This window comes from Austrofundulus limnaeus, unplaced genomic scaffold, assembly GCF_001266775.1.
Source record: "Austrofundulus limnaeus strain Quisiro unplaced genomic scaffold, Austrofundulus_limnaeus-1.0 Scaffold51, whole genome shotgun sequence".
Classification (NCBI taxonomy): Eukaryota; Metazoa; Chordata; class Actinopteri; order Cyprinodontiformes; family Rivulidae; genus Austrofundulus; species Austrofundulus limnaeus.
In genome coordinates, this window is record NW_013952453.1 from 130,813 (window position 1) to 149,283 (window position 18,471).

Genomic DNA, 18,471 nt, shown 5'->3' on the forward strand with positions numbered 1-18,471 from the left:
CCCCCCAGGTTACATGGGGATAATAAGGGGTTCAGTGTCAACATTTGACTGATGGGACTGTTTGCTGTCAGGAATCAAACCTGTGACTCTCATGGGTGGACCAGCAGCCCACTCTCTGGGGCGGCTGTGGTGTAGTGGTAGAGTAGCCGGCTTTGGGACCTGTAAGGCACAGGTTCCACTACCCGCCATGCCCACATGCTGTCATTGTGTCCTTGGGCAAGACACTTCACCTGCCTTGCCTACTAATGGTGGTCAGAGGGTCCTGTGTATGGCAGCCTCACCTCTGTCAGTGTGCCCCAGGGCAGCTGTGGCTACAGTGTAGCTTACCATCATGTGTGTGTGTGCATGGGTAAGTGTAAAGCACTTTGAGTGTCCTGGTTGGATAGAAAGGCGCTATATAAGTACAGTCCATTTACAGTTACTCTAACCACTGAGCCACTACTGCCCCAAAGGATAAATTTAAAATTTCAACATCTGAAGGAATCGTTATATTTAGAGTTAATGTTTTAAAATGTGTGATTAGTATAAATACAAATCATTATTAGAAACACAACATTTTTGTTTTACAGTGTAACTCTCTGACACTTCAGGAAACACCCAAAGTGAACCCACACATCCGGGTGAAAAAGAACGTCTCTTGTCTAAAACTTTAAAACAGACAACAGGATATGGACTTTCAAAATAAATTCCACAACGAACGTTATATTTGTCTCTGTCGTTACCAAAGATGCAGTTTTTATTTTTGAAAAGCCACTTTAAGGACACTTTTTATCTGTCAGGTTCAGGTGTTTCAGTCAGGGTTGAGCTCAGCCCCACATCTGCACTGATGAACGATCTTAAAAACACAAAGACAGGCCGGACCATTTTTATGTTTCCAGTTTTGTGGCAAAACTTTGTTGAAGGTTATTTTCTGTTACTTGACTGAGTCCTAACTTGACCACGATCCAGAGACCCTAACCCTATCAGGTACTGATGCTGGGACAGGAAGTCTGACTTGCGGGACTTCCTTGTGTGTTAAATTTAATCAGTTATGTATATTCTTTTATTTATAAGTACATTTAATTATCAGTACTAAAGCACTGCTAAAGTACTGACAGAACACTAGCACACATTGAGTCATGTTTCTGTTTTATTCACTACTGCTGGATGACTATGTAAAAAAATTAAATGTATGTAACATAATGCTGTCTGTTCAAAGTATACAGATTTGATCTTATTTACCTCAGCGTGATTTGAACTGAAGTTAATAGTGTAACTGTTTAAAAGCAGTTTATAAAGCCGATGTAATCATTGTGAATTATTTAATAGATTATAGTTTCTGTAGCATATATTGTTATAAAGAGTGTAGAAATAAGTATGTTGTACAGACTAAATCATGGTAGCTACCTACTCTGTATGAATTCTGAAAATGTAATTTTGAGCTCAGGCAATAAAAAACTGATCACTGCAATTGGCTGCAACTAGAAAACTCCACATAAAAACAGTTTACATGGTAAATAAGTTATAGTTACAAATTTATCAAATAGATCATTGTTACTTATGAACAACATACTTTCCTTATGTAAAATCCTTTTTACATCATCTTTTGCGTGATTGYTGTATAAAACTAACATGAATTTTATAAATGTGTCATAAAGAGATTAAAAGTAGTTTGTGACACGGATCCATTTGGACTTTCTGTTAATAAAACAGCTGTTGATTTCTCCCAGATGTCGCAGATTTGCTCCATAGTGTCATTTTTGTGCTTTTATTGTGAAACGACCGACCGGAAGTTTTTAGTTAGCAGTTCACCTTGACGTAGCATCGCAGGTTCTGGGAGCGGACAGGATGGAACCGTGATCCGAACCACTTGCGGATTAAAACCTGCTGTAGTGACGTCAGCATGGCTCAAAAGGTACGTGCTCACCTGGACCTGGCGGCGGGAACAGCTCTCCTGGAGCTGCCGATGTGCGCGTGCAGAACTCCATAGGGAAAAAAGCGGATTTAAGCGAGCAGCGGGCGCGCAGGTAACAGGGCGAGCTCCACCTCAAAGACTAGGTAAAAGAGGCGGAAGCACGCGGAAAGCCTGTGCACAATCATTTTTCTTTTGATACTAGCGGAAAAACGAGCGCACGCGCGTGAGAAACTACAGGTTCATGTGGAAAAACACCTGCAGCGAAAGGGTGACGTTGGCGCCCCGAGTCTGGTAAGAGCTGGCTCTCAGGTGGGCAAAAAGAGGGAAATAATGTAGGAATGACGTCATTAAACGTAGCTGACAGGTTAAAATGATCAAAACTAATTACGGATCTATCAGCACACCTAGTCATCAGCTGATCAATCTAAGGTTCACACCTGATCATCAGCTGATCAATCTGAGGTTCACACATGGTCATCAGCTGATCAAGCCCAGATTCAAACCCAGTGATCAGATCATCAATCCGAGGTTCACTTCTGGTGATAAGCTGATTAATCAGAGGTTCACATCTGGTGATAAGCTGATTAATCAGAGGTTCACATCTGGTGATGAGCTGATTAATCAGAGGTTCACATCTGGTGATAAGCTGATTAATCAGAGGTTCACATCTGGTGATGAGCTGATTAATCAGAGGTTCACATCTGGTGATAAGCTGATTAATCAGAGGTTCACATCTGGTGATGAGCTGATTAATCAGAGGTTCACATCTGGTGATMAGCTGATTAATCAGAGGTTCACACCTGTCATCATCTGATCAATAATTGGTTCACACCTGGTCATCAGCTGACCTTTTTCTGCTTAGCCTTCAGAGTGGAAGGACGTGCTTTCACTTTCTCCTGAACCTGCCCCCCGTCCCTGCTTTGCTGCTTTTGCTCTTCAAGCTTTTTTTCACCTACCATCCGAAACAGAAGGTATTATGGATTTGGTCAACTGGTCTGTGAATGAAAGTGACACCGTTTTTTTCCACATTATGATTGAACGAGGGAAACGTTGCTGTCTGGGTGGAATGGTCGCTGCCGGCCGTGTCAGCAGTTCATGGGGCTGGAAGCTGATGTGCCTGGCACCACTTTCCATCAAGGACGTGGAAGATTTATATATATTTGGATTTATGATAACTGGATTCCTGCTGATCGGCGGAGGAGGGTTCCAGGTTTATTGAAAAGTGAAAGCGACCCTGACAGTGGTTCGGGCCTTTGAGAAGCTGCCGRGTGCACTTGAAGGATCCTGCCAGGCTGGAAGCACACAGACTCTCAGCTGGGAGAGATTAATCGCAAACTGGATGTGATTCTGACGAGGGTCGTTGCTCAGGAGTAAGCCTCTGGCCTGTAAGGATTACACCTGGGTGAAGCTTCAGTTGGTGAAAGGCGAGGAAGACCCCAAATTTGGCTGAATGGTTTTTCGTTTTTTTTTTTTTTCACCATTTTAGAGATGCAGTTAAGACATTTATTTAAAAGCAGCAGAAAATTTCAAGGCTGCTTTGTTTCAAAACAAATTGGATTATCTATTGGCTCCCAGCGAAAGGGCCTTGATGGGCATGTTATCTGAAACTCTCCGGGATGGAATTTCAAAGGCTTGATCCCCTCCCACCCCATCACCTGTGCTGGTCCTGGCTCTGGAACCCAAGGCCGAGGAAGAGAAACTCTGAACTCTGGCCAAACGAGCAGAGACGATAACATCATGTGACTCTGGACTCTGGAGGTGGCCAGGGTTGGGTCCTAACATGGACCCTCCTCCCTACTCCTCTGATCCCACCCCATCTTACCTCCCTCCCATGTGTTATCTGACCTAACCCCCACCCACCCCCCGCTCAAGCTGTCTGCTCTCTCGCGAGTCATTTCTTGTGCACATGACCCTGTGTTTCTGGTGTAAACATAGGATCAGAGCAATTTTTTAAACCAAGCTTTCCTCTTACAGCTTAACAGCTTTCCTGTACACCTGTTCCCCCATGTTTGTTATGTGTGTCTTCTTGAATAGGTGTTCTTAACTGTTTATACAGCACCTTGTGAATTTACTGTGAAAGGCGCTATATAAATAAAATTTTWCTTACAATCACTGGTTCACACCTGGTCATTTGCTGATCAAAGATAACAAATCACGATAAACTCTTTAGAGAAAGTTAATGAAAGAAGTTCATCATCAGGGTCTCCCCACAGCCAGACTCCTAATACAGGTACGACTCTTCATAACACCGGTACGACTCCTGACACAGGTAACTGACTCATGACAAGTACAGTCAAAACTCCTGGTACAGTTAGGAATGACTCCTGGCACATGAAGCTCACCTGTTTCTGCTGATTAAACAAGTATTAACAGGTGAACAGTATAAAGCCATGAGTCACTGTTTACAGGACATAACTGAATGAGAGGAGAGGAAGCTTCAACTGGTTTAGTTCTAAAGAAATAAACAAAGTATCAGTGTACTGATTCTAACAGAAAACCTCTACAGGGTGTATCAGAAAAAATGATACTCTCAGAAAAATCGCCATAAAATTAACAGATAATTTTAAAATGTGGGCGTAACCTTTGGTAGAGGGGATCATTCTGCTTCGAATGACACCAAAATCTTAGTTAACGCTTCATGCTCCAGTGAGCAGGGACAGTTGGAAATTCACAAAATTCATGTCCTTTGTGCAAGGAAATGTGAGGGTTAAAATACGATCTGTCACATAGTTTAGATGGTGTTTTACATGCACCAAAATGTCAGATTTCTTTAAATTTGGAAGATCTGCAATAGATAAAATCGGTGGAAAAGATCAGCTTCTCATCTACCTCCGCAAAGGTCTGAAAATCAGCCACTGTTCCCTTTCGCTCTGCATTGAGCACTGCCAAATGTCCAGTTAAAACAAGTTTGTATTGTTTCGGTGTACTGTTGAACGTTTTTCAATAAAACAAGATTGTGACCTTATAACACCTGAGATTTGGSAGGAGAAACTTATTAAAGTTGGTGATCAGTGATCAGCCAGAAAAATGCAATCTGTGCACCCCTAATGTTAAAGTGTTTTTCACTCAGTCATTACTTCAGTTTTTTGGTATTCCACTCACCTAATTCATAAAAGTAATGTAAACAAACACACATTGGTTAAAATATCCTGTTGCAGTTTTTCTCAGAAGTACCAAAACAGGTCTGTGTTTTATAACAAACAAACATGAGGAGATGGCAGGAAAATCTAAATACAGGCAGGGAGCAACAGGAGACGCTGAAAGGAAGTCCAGTTCGGTTAATATTATTGAACTGACAATATAACAGGAAGTCCACTTCTTGTATTATACAGAGTACTACTAGAAGTCTGGTTCTTGTGGTGCCATCAGACTTGTAAGTCTTTCTGTTTTTCAGGCCCTGGTTCTGTATGACTTTGCAGCTGAGCCTGGAAATAATGAACTTTCAGTCAGAGAGGGAGAGACAGTTACCATCCTCGACCAGGTAAGCTAACCTTACCTCAGATACTCAGTCCTGACACATGTATTCCACGTATCAGTACTAATACATTACTAACTCATCCCTGCTGCACAGACTATAGGAGGAGGCTGGATTGCAGCACAGAACCACAACGGACAAACTGGACTTGTACCTGAGGGGTATTTACAGGTGAGCAGTTGCTCTTCCTCTTATTTAGACTGATGTTTTAAGTATTTAATGATAAACATCTAAAATCACCACAGAGAAATAAAAGCACCTCCTTGGACAATGTTTTGTTTCAGATTGGAGGCGGAGACTCCAAACCAGGGGGCGTGGCTTCTGCCAGTAACTCTCAGGGATGGGACAGTCGAGCACATCCAGAGTTATATCAAGGTACAACAGACCTGGTTTTAAGATCAGTGGTATAGTTTTCTGTTTATTCCATAGTTGAGTTTAAAATTTCTGTGTAACAGGTGAGATTGGAACTAAATATTTGTTGATTAGTTGGCTGATTCTCAAGAAAAAGAGCTACTAGAGACCTCTAATATCTTCCAAACACAATGACTGAAAAAACTTTGTCCAAAACTGATTAAGGATATCCTACTTATGAGAACTGACCAAATCAAAGTGTCTCCAGCAGCTGCTGAGGATGATGATGGCGAGTGGGACGATGACTGGGATGACCAATCAGTGAGCAGTTACCACGGAAATGGTCACGTAGAGGAAGAGGTGGGAGCTTCTGGACGAGTTACCCATGGTCCCTCCGTCAAGATCTCCCTCAACAAGTAAGTTTTTTAAGTTTTATTTTTTTGCATCCCAATATATCTCAGTAGTACGCTGTAGTATATATTCCAATGATCCCAGTACACATCCTAGTATAGATCCAAGGTTATATCCAAGTATATATCCTAGTAGATCCCAGTATACATTTCAATATATCCAAGTATTTACGTATGTTAATACAGATTCAAATAAATATGGCAATATGTCCTAGTACATCACAGTATATATCCCAGTATACACCCTAGTAGATCCTAGTATACATCCAAGTATATATCCTAGTAGATCCCAGTATATATCCCAGAATATATCCTAGTATATCCCAGTATATATCCTAGTGGATCCCAGTATACATCCAAGTATATATCATAGTAGATCCCAGTATATATCCCAGTACATATCCTAGTAGATCCCAGTATACATCCCAGTGTTTTGGTGTGTCCTCAGGTTCCCTTTCTCCAAAGCTCCGAATCCAGAAGTCTTCCTGTTGTCCAAACCTCCTGCTAACAGCAGAGACAGACTTCCTGTTTACGTGAGTCATCAGKAGTCGTCTCCCCTCTCTCTGGTTGATGACTGTTAAGGCCTCGTTATCCCCGATGCGTCGCGCAGGGCGTGAGGTGCGCGTGCACTAGCCTTTGCAGAGTTTCAAAAAATCAGAGGTGCACGAYACGCGGGGCCAAAGCGCAGGGGCGGCGCTATTGCATCACCTATGGCGCGCGCGCACCTCGCGCCCTGCGCGTCGCGTCAAGTATAAATCTAGCTTTACCGATCGGTGTCTCTGCTCACTCATTGGTTCTGCTTTCGTCCAATCAGATGGGAGAGGTGGGTCCTGTCTGGCTGTACTCAACTTCTCCTCTGGACTGCATCATCGCAGATCCAAAGAAAGAATCCAAGCTATATGGACTGAAGAGCTTCATTGAGTACCAGGTCATTCCAAATGTAAGGCCATACTCCCTAGTACTTTTTGTAATATTTTGCAATACAAAAATTATATCTGTAATACTCTGTATTACTTTCTGTAATACTCTATGGCACCCAGAGGATYTTTGAAGCACTGGGTTTTTCTCTTTGTAAGACTTTGCAGTACTCGAGATCTTTTTAGTACTATGTAGTACTTTACGTAATCCCCTTACTACTCCAATAATTTCTGTAGTACCATATAGTACTTATAACACTCACTGATGATGATTATCCTCTAGACCACCAACAGGCCTGTCAATCATCGCTACAAGCACTTTGATTGGCTGTACGAGCGTCTCCTGGAGAAGTTCGGCTCCTTGTTACCCATCCCCTCTCTACCTGACAAACAGGTCACAGGTGAGCTGTCACCATAAAACACACCTGTCAATCAGCCTGTGGCTCCTGTAGGATTTACCTGTCCACCTGACAGCTGTAGGATTTACCTGTCCAAGTCTGTAACCTGTTTGAGTCGTAACCTTGTTTGAGTTGTTTAGTTTACAGGAAAGGCTGTGTAAACTTTGAACAACTCGATTGCACCTGCTTGACCCTGCCACACCTGACAAAGTAACCCATATGCCACTCTGAGCATGTGTTTAATCTCACATGTGCTCAGGTAGGTTTGAAGAGGACTTCATCAGGACGAGGATGGAACGTTTGCAGGCTTGGATGACGCGGATGTGTCGTCACCCCGTTGTGTCTCAGAGTGATGTCTTTCAGCTCTTTCTCACTTACAAAGATGAAAAGGTAGGTTAAACCACACCCCCTGCAGGTGACATCTCAGGTAGCTGAGAGAATGTTTGATTGGCTGAGGCGGAGTTCTAATGTTTCAGGAGTGGAAGGCAGGAAAGAGGAGGGCAGAAAAAGACGAGACAGTCGGTCCAATGATGTTCTCTCTGATTGAACCTGAAGCTGCAGAACTCGACGTTACTCAAGTGTAAGTCGCCTTTCTGAATACCTGTCTGTTCTCTGAGCTTTATATGTTAGGGTACATCCACTCTACAATACCTGGTGACTGTTGAGCAAACTGGAAGTTCATCCATACTGGCTCTTGAGTTGGTCATATAAGGAAACATTACAGGCAAGATAGAGCCAGTGACGTAAAGTCCACCTCATTATTGTTTTGAGAGGGCTTCATTTAAAACACAGTCAAATGTACCAATGTAAAATGAAATGAAAATTAAACCAGATAGACCCAGGTAATAGGACTAAACCACTGTCACAGTCACAAATGAGGATCATCAATCATTGGTATGCCTAAATAAATGATTAACGATTAAACAATTTATTTGGGGGGACAATCTTCATTTTTTCAGGAGGGGGGAGATGCCCCCCAATTTTGGGCCTCAAATTTTGGCCCCCCAAGGTTTCCACCCAAGAAAATTTGTAGACCTGTTTGCAGTCTACGCCAAGTGTGTCTCCATTTTTGGTTCCAGCCTTGCTTTCAGAACCCCCTCAGCAGTGGTTCCAAACGGGTACAATCAGGAATTGCGCGCAGACAATCTTGACGTCAGCAGACTTCTGTTTGTGGGTTGGCTGAACCGAGGCAGAACTTGGAATGTCCTCCAGCAAACTTCTCCGGTTGAGAGGTGAAGGAGACGAGCGCATACAGCTTGAGCTGGATGGAGATGTCTGAAATGAGCAGATAAACTGGGAGGTTTCAGACCAACTGGTCACACTTATAAACAGTGCTAAGACAAAAAAAAATCAGACAACTGTGCGATAAAACCACAACAACTTAAACTGTGTGCTGACAATCATTCTACAGAGTGAGGGACACACCTGCACCTGAGCAGAACCAAACAGACATGAATAGAGTGCGACAGGACAATGGAGACAGGGCTTTAGATAATAAGGACAGGTTAGGCTCGTAGAGTAAATCTTGTATCAACACTAGCTGTGTTACAGTGTATCGGTGTGTGTTAATGTGTTGTGTAGTGAACAGAAGTGCGAGCAGTACAGTCGGTTTACGAAGTCGATGGATGATGGCGTCAGAGAGCTGCTGAACGTTGGGAACACGCACTGGAAACGCTGCACTGGACGTCAGTATTAACTCAGTTATCTGTATTTATAACTAACAGTTTTCAATGATGCAGTTTTCTCTGAGTTTATGTGTAGATAACACAAAGACAGTGCATTTAGTTTTTGCTCTGACTGTAAGCACGTGCAGTGTTAGTCTCAGGTGTTTGTTGTTTGTGTGATCCAGCTCTGCCTAAAGAGTACGAGCGAATCGGTCAAGCCTTACAGAACCTGTCGACCGTTTTCAGCAGCAGCATGTATCCAGGTGAGGCCACATAAGCCAGGTTAGTTCTCAATAAAGGGTTTCAATGATAGTTGGTGGTGCGTTCAGGGACACTGGAACAGTTAGATTTTTGCCAGCTGTTTATAAAATACATCAGGAGTGGGCAACTTAAATGATGGAAGGAGCCACAAGGTTTTGTTGGCACCACCCAAGGGCCCATAGTGCTGCACACTTACCCAAATATAATAAAACAGCCATTTTAAAAACGTTTGTATATGTTTAATAAACCAACATACGGTGCAGTAACTTAACATATTTCATGCTCAAATATACATGTATAACAATTGTTGTTTAATAAATATGAATACAAAGAAACAAAAAACGAATACAGTCCCTGTAGTTTCTGTACTCCTGACTTCAGTAAACTTCTCATATTTAGCTTTGTGCAACATGTTAGTGCTGACTTATATCCTTCATGGCAGACAGCGTCTCTAAACAGACTAAACACGTAGGTTTGCCTTGAAATTCTGTGAACAGATGGTCTATCTCCCAAAAAGAAAAATTAAAAGATTTGGAGGAGTGGCTCATTGGAGGGCCAGACAGAAGTAGGTTGGCACCACTAGTTGCCCATCCCTGGAGTGTATATATAAAAAATGTGTAACTTTACCATGTTTGTATTGAAGGAGAGGAGACGCTGACGAATGCTATGACAGCTGCAGGAAAAACCTATGAGGAGATTGCTCAGATTGTCGCACAGCAGGTAAAAGCACAGCGCACACACAGACACACACTCACACACATCATATTTACTGCTTTATGTTTCTCTGATGTCTCTCCAGCCTCAGAAAGATCTGCACTTCCTGCTAGAGACCAACAGCGAGTACAAAGGCCTGCTGGGATGTTTCCCTGAAATAATCACTGTACACAAGGTACTGCAGTTCTACTTTGATAAAATACYACATATCTACACTCAAGGTACTGCAGTATTACTACACCCCTCTGTGCACCTAACAGTATTACTACATACTAATATGTCACTGTACACCAGATACTTCAGTCACTGTACACCAGGTACTTCAATACCACTACGTACTGATGCTAGGGGTGTAGCACCAAATTCTGGGCCCTGTTGATGTCAGTGGGCCTCTATCCATGCCAGTGCACGAGGTGCATAAATAAAAAAAAAGGGGGGGGGGGTATTCTTTTAAATAAAGACGCATAAGTAGGGTTTTAAGCTACAATCAGATCAGATTATATTGATGAGTGGTTCTTTCATTCACCAGCTGAAATGATGCATTTGGCCTCCCTGTGTTCAAATACCTAAAACATTTTGCTACATCTGGTTTGTGTACTAATGTTGTGATGACACTCGAGCAAATTTTAATCTAAAAACATTTATTCTTGAACTTTAGACAAACATTTGGTACATGAHGTGTGCTCAGTTTAACTGTCTGCACAAGTCATAAACTGAACACCAAATATTTATTTTGTGATGCAATAATAGTCAAACCGTATTAACTGAGATTATGTTCACTTTTATTAAACTATGTAGTGTACCAGCCCTTTAAACTCACTAAGAATACAGTTTGACTATCAGCCATAGTTTCATACAGAGACACAGGTGGAGCTCAACAGGTGTGTTTCTCCTCTCTAATTGCATCATCAAAAAATTTGCAGTGTATGTAAAGGACACACTGGATGGGGGTCTGGGGGTCCTCCCCCAGAAAATCTTTGAATAAAGTAGAGGCTATTTCCTGATTTCTAGTGTATTTCARCAGGTTGTTAAAGGTACTTTTACTTATACAAATAAAGACTTAATWAGAGACAACTAGAGACAGATTCTTTATTAAATTAGTTGCATCGTCCTGTTTTTAAACTCACTTATGGCTCAGATAATTAAATTAATGATAATTTATCTCAAACAGGTTTAGAGGAGATTTTTACATTTATTTTGTTTATTATTAATTTAATCTTATTTATAACRCAACAAAATGTGCCAAACAATGACACACAACTGCATGTTTCAAACTAAAAACATTAATAACTTTACCCAATGAACAGGTGTAATTATGATAACAACCAACAGTGAATTTAGGGGGGCGTTTGACTTTTTTCTGATTTGATGACAGACCCACTCATAAACTGACATGACATCATGCAGCTTTCTTCACAACATAAAATAACACTGTCAAAGAATGGTGTTGTAAAAATAACTTTTGTCAGTTTCATCAACCTGCATGTAAATTAGGAACAATTGATACAAGGATGTTGGAACCGATTAGAAAGCTAATGATGGATGGATTGACAGATTTATTTACTGAGTTTTATTTAACCAGGAAAATCTGAATAATGAAAACTACTTTCTACAACTTCCTAGAAATGAAAGTAATAAGCCTATCACTTTCATACTGGTCAAAATAAAATGAAATTATTAATCATGCAATAGATGATGTATCTATATCAGTAATTCATTACATTAAGTTCACACGGCTGACTAGAATGTACTCAAAATAACATTTTATATTTTCTTCACACCTGCCCATCACCTTCATCTCTTACCTGAGACACTCTGTCCTGAGACAGTCTGTCCTACCTGAGACACTCTGTCCTGAGACAGTCTGTCCTACCTGAGACACCTGCTGCCTCTGCCTATGTATCCAGCTCCTTCTTCAACAGACATGAAGATAGATTAAGTATTAGGTATTTTACTGCCACCTGAAGTCAGTCAGCTTTAAAAACTCCAGAAAATATCATGAAATAACATGAATAAATACCTGATCACTATTTGTTCTTTGCATCATTTCACTGTTTTTATGCAGAAAATACAGAAACTCTAAGAAACTTACACTTTTTTAATGTGATGAATTTATTCTTGCAAAGATAATAAAAATGTACTATTATAATATTTATAAGCTTTACTATATTCAGTTAAATTCAAAAATACTTTATTGATCCCAGAAGGAAATTAATTGTATTATACAAAAAAATTATACAAAAAACAACTCACTAATAGATTAAATGCTATCACTRAAAGTGATCATTTACAGTATATGTGACTGTAGCAGCAAGCTAACATTTCATAAGAAAAACAGCTGCCCTGTGGACTTATTTCTGTTTCTTTGTAAAGAATAGTTTGATCAAATGCTGGATGTTCTGTTAATGACGCTGACGTTACCTGCAGCAGCTCCAGGAGCACTGAGAATTCATCACCACGTTGTGTGTCTGCGGGTGCGCGTCTCGGTGAGGCGGGGGGGGGGGATCGGACTCCGGAACGTGCAGCAGCTCTGACGAGGCGCATTGACCACACCAAATAGTTCATTTAAAAGTTGTAGAGCGACTGAAACTTTTAACCAGCTGAACAAGCCAGCCAGTCAGCAGGCAGACCACGGGAAACTTCCCGGTGCCACCCATAGTCTGTCYGRGTYTGCCCKCAGCTCCTTCAGCTGTGTCTGGGTTACACACTTCCTGRTTGCTGTCGGGCGGACTAAACCATTTTGCGCCTCCAAGAGGGGGGCCCCCAGAATGTTCAATATGGTGTGGACAGTAAAATAAAGTTCATTCTCTCAGTTTATGTTATCAATATATTTGAAATAAATTACTACACCAATTAATTGAAGGGCCCATTTCATTTGTCTAAAAAAATAAAAATAAAAAATCAGGACTTCCTTGGGCCCCTCTCCCTTCTTGGGCCCGGGGTACTGAATTCCACATTCCCCCGGACTTCCACGCCCATGACTGATACTATACACCACTGTACACCAAATACTTGAGTCACTGTACACCAGGCACTTCAGTCACTGTACACCAGGCACTTCAGTCACTGTACACGAGGTACTTCAGTACCACTACATACTGATACTATATGCTACTGTACACCAAATACTTCATTCACTGTACACCAAATACTTCAGTCTCTATACACCAGATACTTCAATACCACTACATACTGATACTATGCACCACTGTACACCAGGTACTTCAGTACCACTACATATTGATACTATACGCCACCGTAGATCAGGCTCTAAAATACTACCGCACAAACAGACCACTTATTGTACACAAGGTGGATGTAACTGGTGGGTTGCCCRTTCGATCCCCCGTTCCAGCCGTCACAGTCRTTGTGTCCTGGGGCAAAACACCATCTTGYCTGCTGGTGGTGGTYACAGGGTCTGGTGTTGCTGGTGCATGGCAGCYCCGCCTCTGTCTGTCTGCCCCAGGGCAGCTGTGGCTACATTGTAGCTTACCACCACCAGTGTTAATGTGTGTGTGACTGAAGAGCTTTGGAATCTGTAGGGACTTGATAAGGCACTGTATAAGTTCAAACCATTTACCATTTTTACCATACAGTAATAATAGTCAGAGTCAGTTCTACAACTGTTCTAGATTACACACAAGAAGCTTTTAATTTCAAATATTGGATCAATTTGTAATTCAAAAAGCTTGTTTTTTCACAGACAGATCTGATGAAGCTTGGATTTCAATAAAATAAGTTAATCTGTGACAAAAATAACCTTTATTTTGAAGACTGAAAAATATTTTTGTTAGAGTTTTTATTTTGTAATGAAATACTTTTTCTCACCTGTGTGTGTGTTCAGGCTGCAGTAGATAAAGTGAAGGAAGGAGATCGTTTAGTTTCTACAGGAAAAATCAGCAGCAGTGACAGGAAGTGCATAAACCAACGCATCAGCTGCATGAGCTACTCGCTGCAGGGTAATAGTACCACACTCAGTACTACTCCCAGTACTACACTCAGTACCACACTCAGTACTAGACTCAGTACTACACTCAGTACTACTCCCAGTACCACACTCAGTACTAGACTCAGTACTACACTCAGTACTACTCCCAGTACCACACTCAGTACTACACTCAGTACCATACTCAGAACTACTCCCAGTACTACTCCCAGTACTACTCCCAGTACTACACTCAGTACTACACTCAGTACCACACTCAGTACTACTCAGTACTACACTCAGTACCACACTCAGTACTACTCAGTACTACAATCAATACCACACTCAGTACTAGACTCAGTACCACATAGAGCTGCTACAGAGCATGTGTAGACTGTAACTCGACACTTCCTGTCTTTTCCAGCTGAGATGAATCATTTCCATAGCAACCGTATCTATGACTACAACCGGGTGATGCAGTTCTACCTGGAGCAGCAGGTGGCTTTCTACCAACAGGTGATCTTAGGAGAGAGGGGGCGGGGTCAGGAAAGGTGAGCTGACTGGTGACATCTCCTGTTTGCTCTCTGATTGGACAGATCGCAGACAAGCTGAGAGAAGCTCTGAGTCATTTCAGCACGCTGTGATGGTGRAGTCTGCTGACATCATCGTCACATTACCTGGTCCAGACTTAACAAAATAAAAGCTTGATGTGAGGGGAAACACTAACTTTATATTCTGTTGTATTTATACAGTTTTTTTCACTCTTTTAACAGAATATTAATGATTTCTCTAACAATAAATAATCTTTCTACCTCAGTGTTCTGTGTTCTGGTTTTRTTCTGGTACAGAGTTTCCCTGTGCATGCTGGGAAATAACAGCAATCTGAACCAGGACCTGGCTTTTAAACTGGGTCAGATGCAGATTTGACTGATTCGATTATTTGTAACATGAACAGGTCCAGTGCAGAATTAATACAGTTATTGATCACAATAACACTGAAATGATTGATGATTATTTCATCAGAAGATAAACTGAAGCTTCTGATTTAAGTTGAATTATGAGTTAAAACCAGATTTTATTGTTGTTGTGACAGACGAGATCTCCTGCTGACTCAGCACTGACCTCTGACCCCCAAGTCAGGAATATGCAGGAAAACTAATTCATTTGTTGGAGGTTAAACTTGAAATGTTTTTAATTGTTATACAGGTCYGACACAATGATTAAATAACTATTTACATTTTTTATGAAACCAGATTACCTGAAAATGTCCTAATCTAAATTTAGCTACATTTTCCTCAACTGCTTTTACTGCAGCCTAGTTTACTGGGAAGTGGGAATTTCCCACTTASAAGTTGTAAATTAAACTGGAATGACCCTCCAGTGAAAATTTCTGTTGAAAAGTGGGAGAGTTCAGAATACGTAATGGCAGCTACTCACCACAACTGAACTGTGAGTAAAACTTTACTACGTTTACGTTAATAGTATTAATGTATATATTTTTTCCACATTTAGTCAGTCGTACACATTGTACATTTAGGTGTTTATAAGAGGATGTAATAAAACATTGTTTGTGCAGGAAATACCATGTAGAGCTCAGTTATTGTGTGTTAGCAGTGGTCAGCTGTAGCAATGAGATGAGGAACATGACATTTCCTGTTTAGTCAACGTTAAACAGAAAATGTCAAAGTAAATTACAGCTGGTGCTTTAAGAGCCACTATGATGCTCATGTGGCTCTCTGTGAAAATTTGTTTGATGCTCCTGCACTAGAGGATCTGACTCATCAATAGCTRGTGTTACTGTGAGTTTTGATCTGTGGAAAGAATGTTATCATTCACATCACATGAGTTCATGAGGTGGAAGTTGGAACCAAACCTTGTAATCAGGTCTCAGTTTAATGTGTGTGTAGGTGAAGAGCAGCAGATATTGGAGGTGACAGTTCCAGGGTGAGGGTCCAGGAAGACTCGAGGAGAGCAAGCCAAGAGAGAAACCTTGTAGATAACTCAGAGAACAAGGAACTGGTTAACTGAAGYGACAAAGAACACAAGAAAGTAAGGTTAGTGTAATCCTGAGAGCCAAAGCACTTCACTTACAGTACCAGGCAATGGACACAGTACCAGGCGATAGACACAGTACCTGGCAATAGACACAGTGCCAGGCAGTGGACACAGTTCCAGGTAATAGGCACAGTTATGCAGTGTACACAGTACCAAACAATGGACACAGTCCCATACAAAGGACATAGTACCAGGCCATAAGCACAGTTAAAAGCAATGGACACAGTACCAGGCAATGGACACAGTTCCAGGCAATGGACACAGTTCCAGGCAATAGACACAGTTCCAGGCAATAGACACAGTGTCAGGCAGTGGACACAGTTCCAGGCAATTGACACAGTACCAGGCAGTGGACACAGTAAAATGCATTGAACAGAACCAAGCAATGGACACAGTGCCGGGCAATGGACACAGTTGCAGGCAATGGGCACAGTTCCAGGCAGTGGACACAATTCCATGCAATGAGCACATTTACGCAATGGACACACAGTACCAGACAACGGACAAATTTCCAGACAATGACACAGTACCGGGCAATGGACACAGTTCCAGGCAATGGGCAGAGTTCCATGCAATGGATACATTGTCAGGCAGTGGACAAAGTTCCATGCAGTGGGCACAGTTATGGAATGGACACAATACCAAACAATGGACAAAATACCATACAATGGACATAGTACTAGGCAATGGGCATAGTTACAAGCAGTGGACACAGTACCAGACAATGGACATAGTACCATGCAATGGACACCATTACAAGCAATGGACACAGTACCAGACAATGGACATAGTACCATGCAATGGACACAGTTACAAGCAATGGACACAGTACCAGACAATGGACATAGTACCAGGCAAAGTGCACAGTTGTAAGCAATGGACACAGTAAAATGCATTGAACAGAACCAGGCAATGGGCACAGTTATGCAATGGACACAGTTCCAGACATTGGACAGTACTGGGCAATGGACACAGTTTCAGACAATGGACACAGTTTCAGACAATGGCCACAGTTCCTTGCAATGGACACACTGTCAGGCAGTGTAAAAAATTTCATGCAATGGGCACAGTTATGCAATGGACACACAGTACCAGACAATGGACACGTTTCCAGGCAATGGGCACAGTTCCAGGTGATAGACACAGCACCAAGCAATGGACACAGTTCCAGATTATGGATACAATATCTGACAATGGACATAGTACCAGGCAGTGGACACAGTTCCAGGCAATGGGCACAGTTACAAGCATGGGACACAGTACCAGACAATGGACATAGTACCAGGCAATGGGCACAGCTACAAGCAATGGACACAGTACCAGACAATGGACAAAGTAAAATGCATTGCACAGAACCAGGCAATGGACACAGTGCCAGGCAGTGGACAAAGTTCCAGACAGTGGACACAGTACCGTGCAATGGACATAGTTCCAGGCAATGAGCACAGTTCCAGACAGTAGACACAGTGCCAGGCAGTGGACACAGTTCCATGCAATGGACACATTGTCAGGCAGTGGACACAGTTCCATGCAATGGACACATTGTCAGGCAGTGGACACAGTTCCATGCAATGGGCACAGTTATGCAATGGACACACAGTACCAGAGAATGGACATGTTTCCGGGCAATGGGCACAGTTCCAAGCGATAGACACAGTACCAGGCAATGGACACAATACCAGACAATGGACACAGTATCAGGCAGTGGACACAGTTCCAGGCAATGGGCACAGTTCCAAGCATGGAACACTGTACCAGGCAATGGGCACAGTTACAAGCAATGGACACRGTACCAGGCAATGGACAAAGTAAAATGCATTGAACAGAACCAGGCAATGGGCACAGTTATGCAATGGACACAGTTCCAGACAATGGACACAGTATCGGGCAATGGACACAGTTTCAGACAATGGACACAGTACTGGGCAATGGACACATTGTCAGGCAGTGGACACAGTTCCATGCATTGGCACAGCTATGCAATGGACACACAGTTCCTGACAATGGACACGTTTCCAGGCAACGGGCACAGTTCCGGGTGATAGACACAGTACCAGGCAATGGACACAGTTCCAGGTAATGGACACAGTACCAGACAATGGACACAGTACTAGAGTGGACACAGTTCCAGGCAATGGGCACAGTTACAAGCATGGGACACAGTACCAAACAATGGACACAGTACCAGGCAATGGGCACGATTACAAGCAATGGACACAGTACCTGGCAGTGGACACCGTTCCAGGCAATGGGCACAGTTAGCATGGGACACAGTACCAGTCAATGGACACAGTACCAGGCAATGGACACAGTAAAATGCATTGAACATATCCAGGCAATGGACACAGTGCCAGGCAGTGGACACAGTTACAAGCAATGGTCACACTACCAGGCAATGGACACAGTA

At 42.2% G+C, this 18,471-nt stretch overlaps 1 protein-coding gene across 4 annotated transcripts; it reads left to right on the plus strand.

The window, feature by feature from the left end:
* Positions 1-1,796: 1,796 nt before the first annotated feature.
* LOC106517611 (sorting nexin-9) lies at positions 1,797-14,825 on the plus strand. 4 transcript variants are annotated; one of them, XM_014008538.1, is made up of 17 exons: positions 1,797-1,894; positions 5,289-5,375; positions 5,466-5,540; positions 5,654-5,744; positions 5,980-6,136; positions 6,579-6,663; positions 6,945-7,070; positions 7,331-7,448; positions 7,705-7,835; positions 7,922-8,025; positions 9,027-9,130; positions 9,295-9,372; positions 10,014-10,090; positions 10,170-10,259; positions 13,929-14,043; positions 14,434-14,525; positions 14,606-14,825. In XM_014008538.1, the coding sequence occupies exons 1-17, from the start codon at positions 1,883-1,885 to the stop codon at positions 14,651-14,653; spliced, it is 1,590 nt and encodes a 529-aa protein (XP_013863992.1). In that variant the 5' UTR covers positions 1,797-1,882; the 3' UTR covers positions 14,654-14,825. The 4 variants fall into 4 exon arrangements, with proteins under 4 accessions (XP_013863992.1, XP_013863993.1, XP_013863994.1 ...); XM_014008539.1 differs by having other exon boundaries at positions 5,989-6,136; XM_014008540.1 differs by having other exon boundaries at positions 5,992-6,136.
* The last annotated feature ends 3,646 nt before the right edge of the window (positions 14,826-18,471 follow it).

Excerpts from the sequence above, each read along its gene's own strand:
- LOC106517611 (XM_014008538.1), top strand. Across the intron at positions 5,745-5,979 it reads ACATCCAGAGTTATATCAAG|TGTCTCCAGCAGCTGCTGAG; the intron begins GTACAACAGACC and ends ACCAAATCAAAG. Across the intron at positions 7,071-7,330 it reads AGTACCAGGTCATTCCAAAT|ACCACCAACAGGCCTGTCAA; the intron begins GTAAGGCCATAC and ends ATTATCCTCTAG.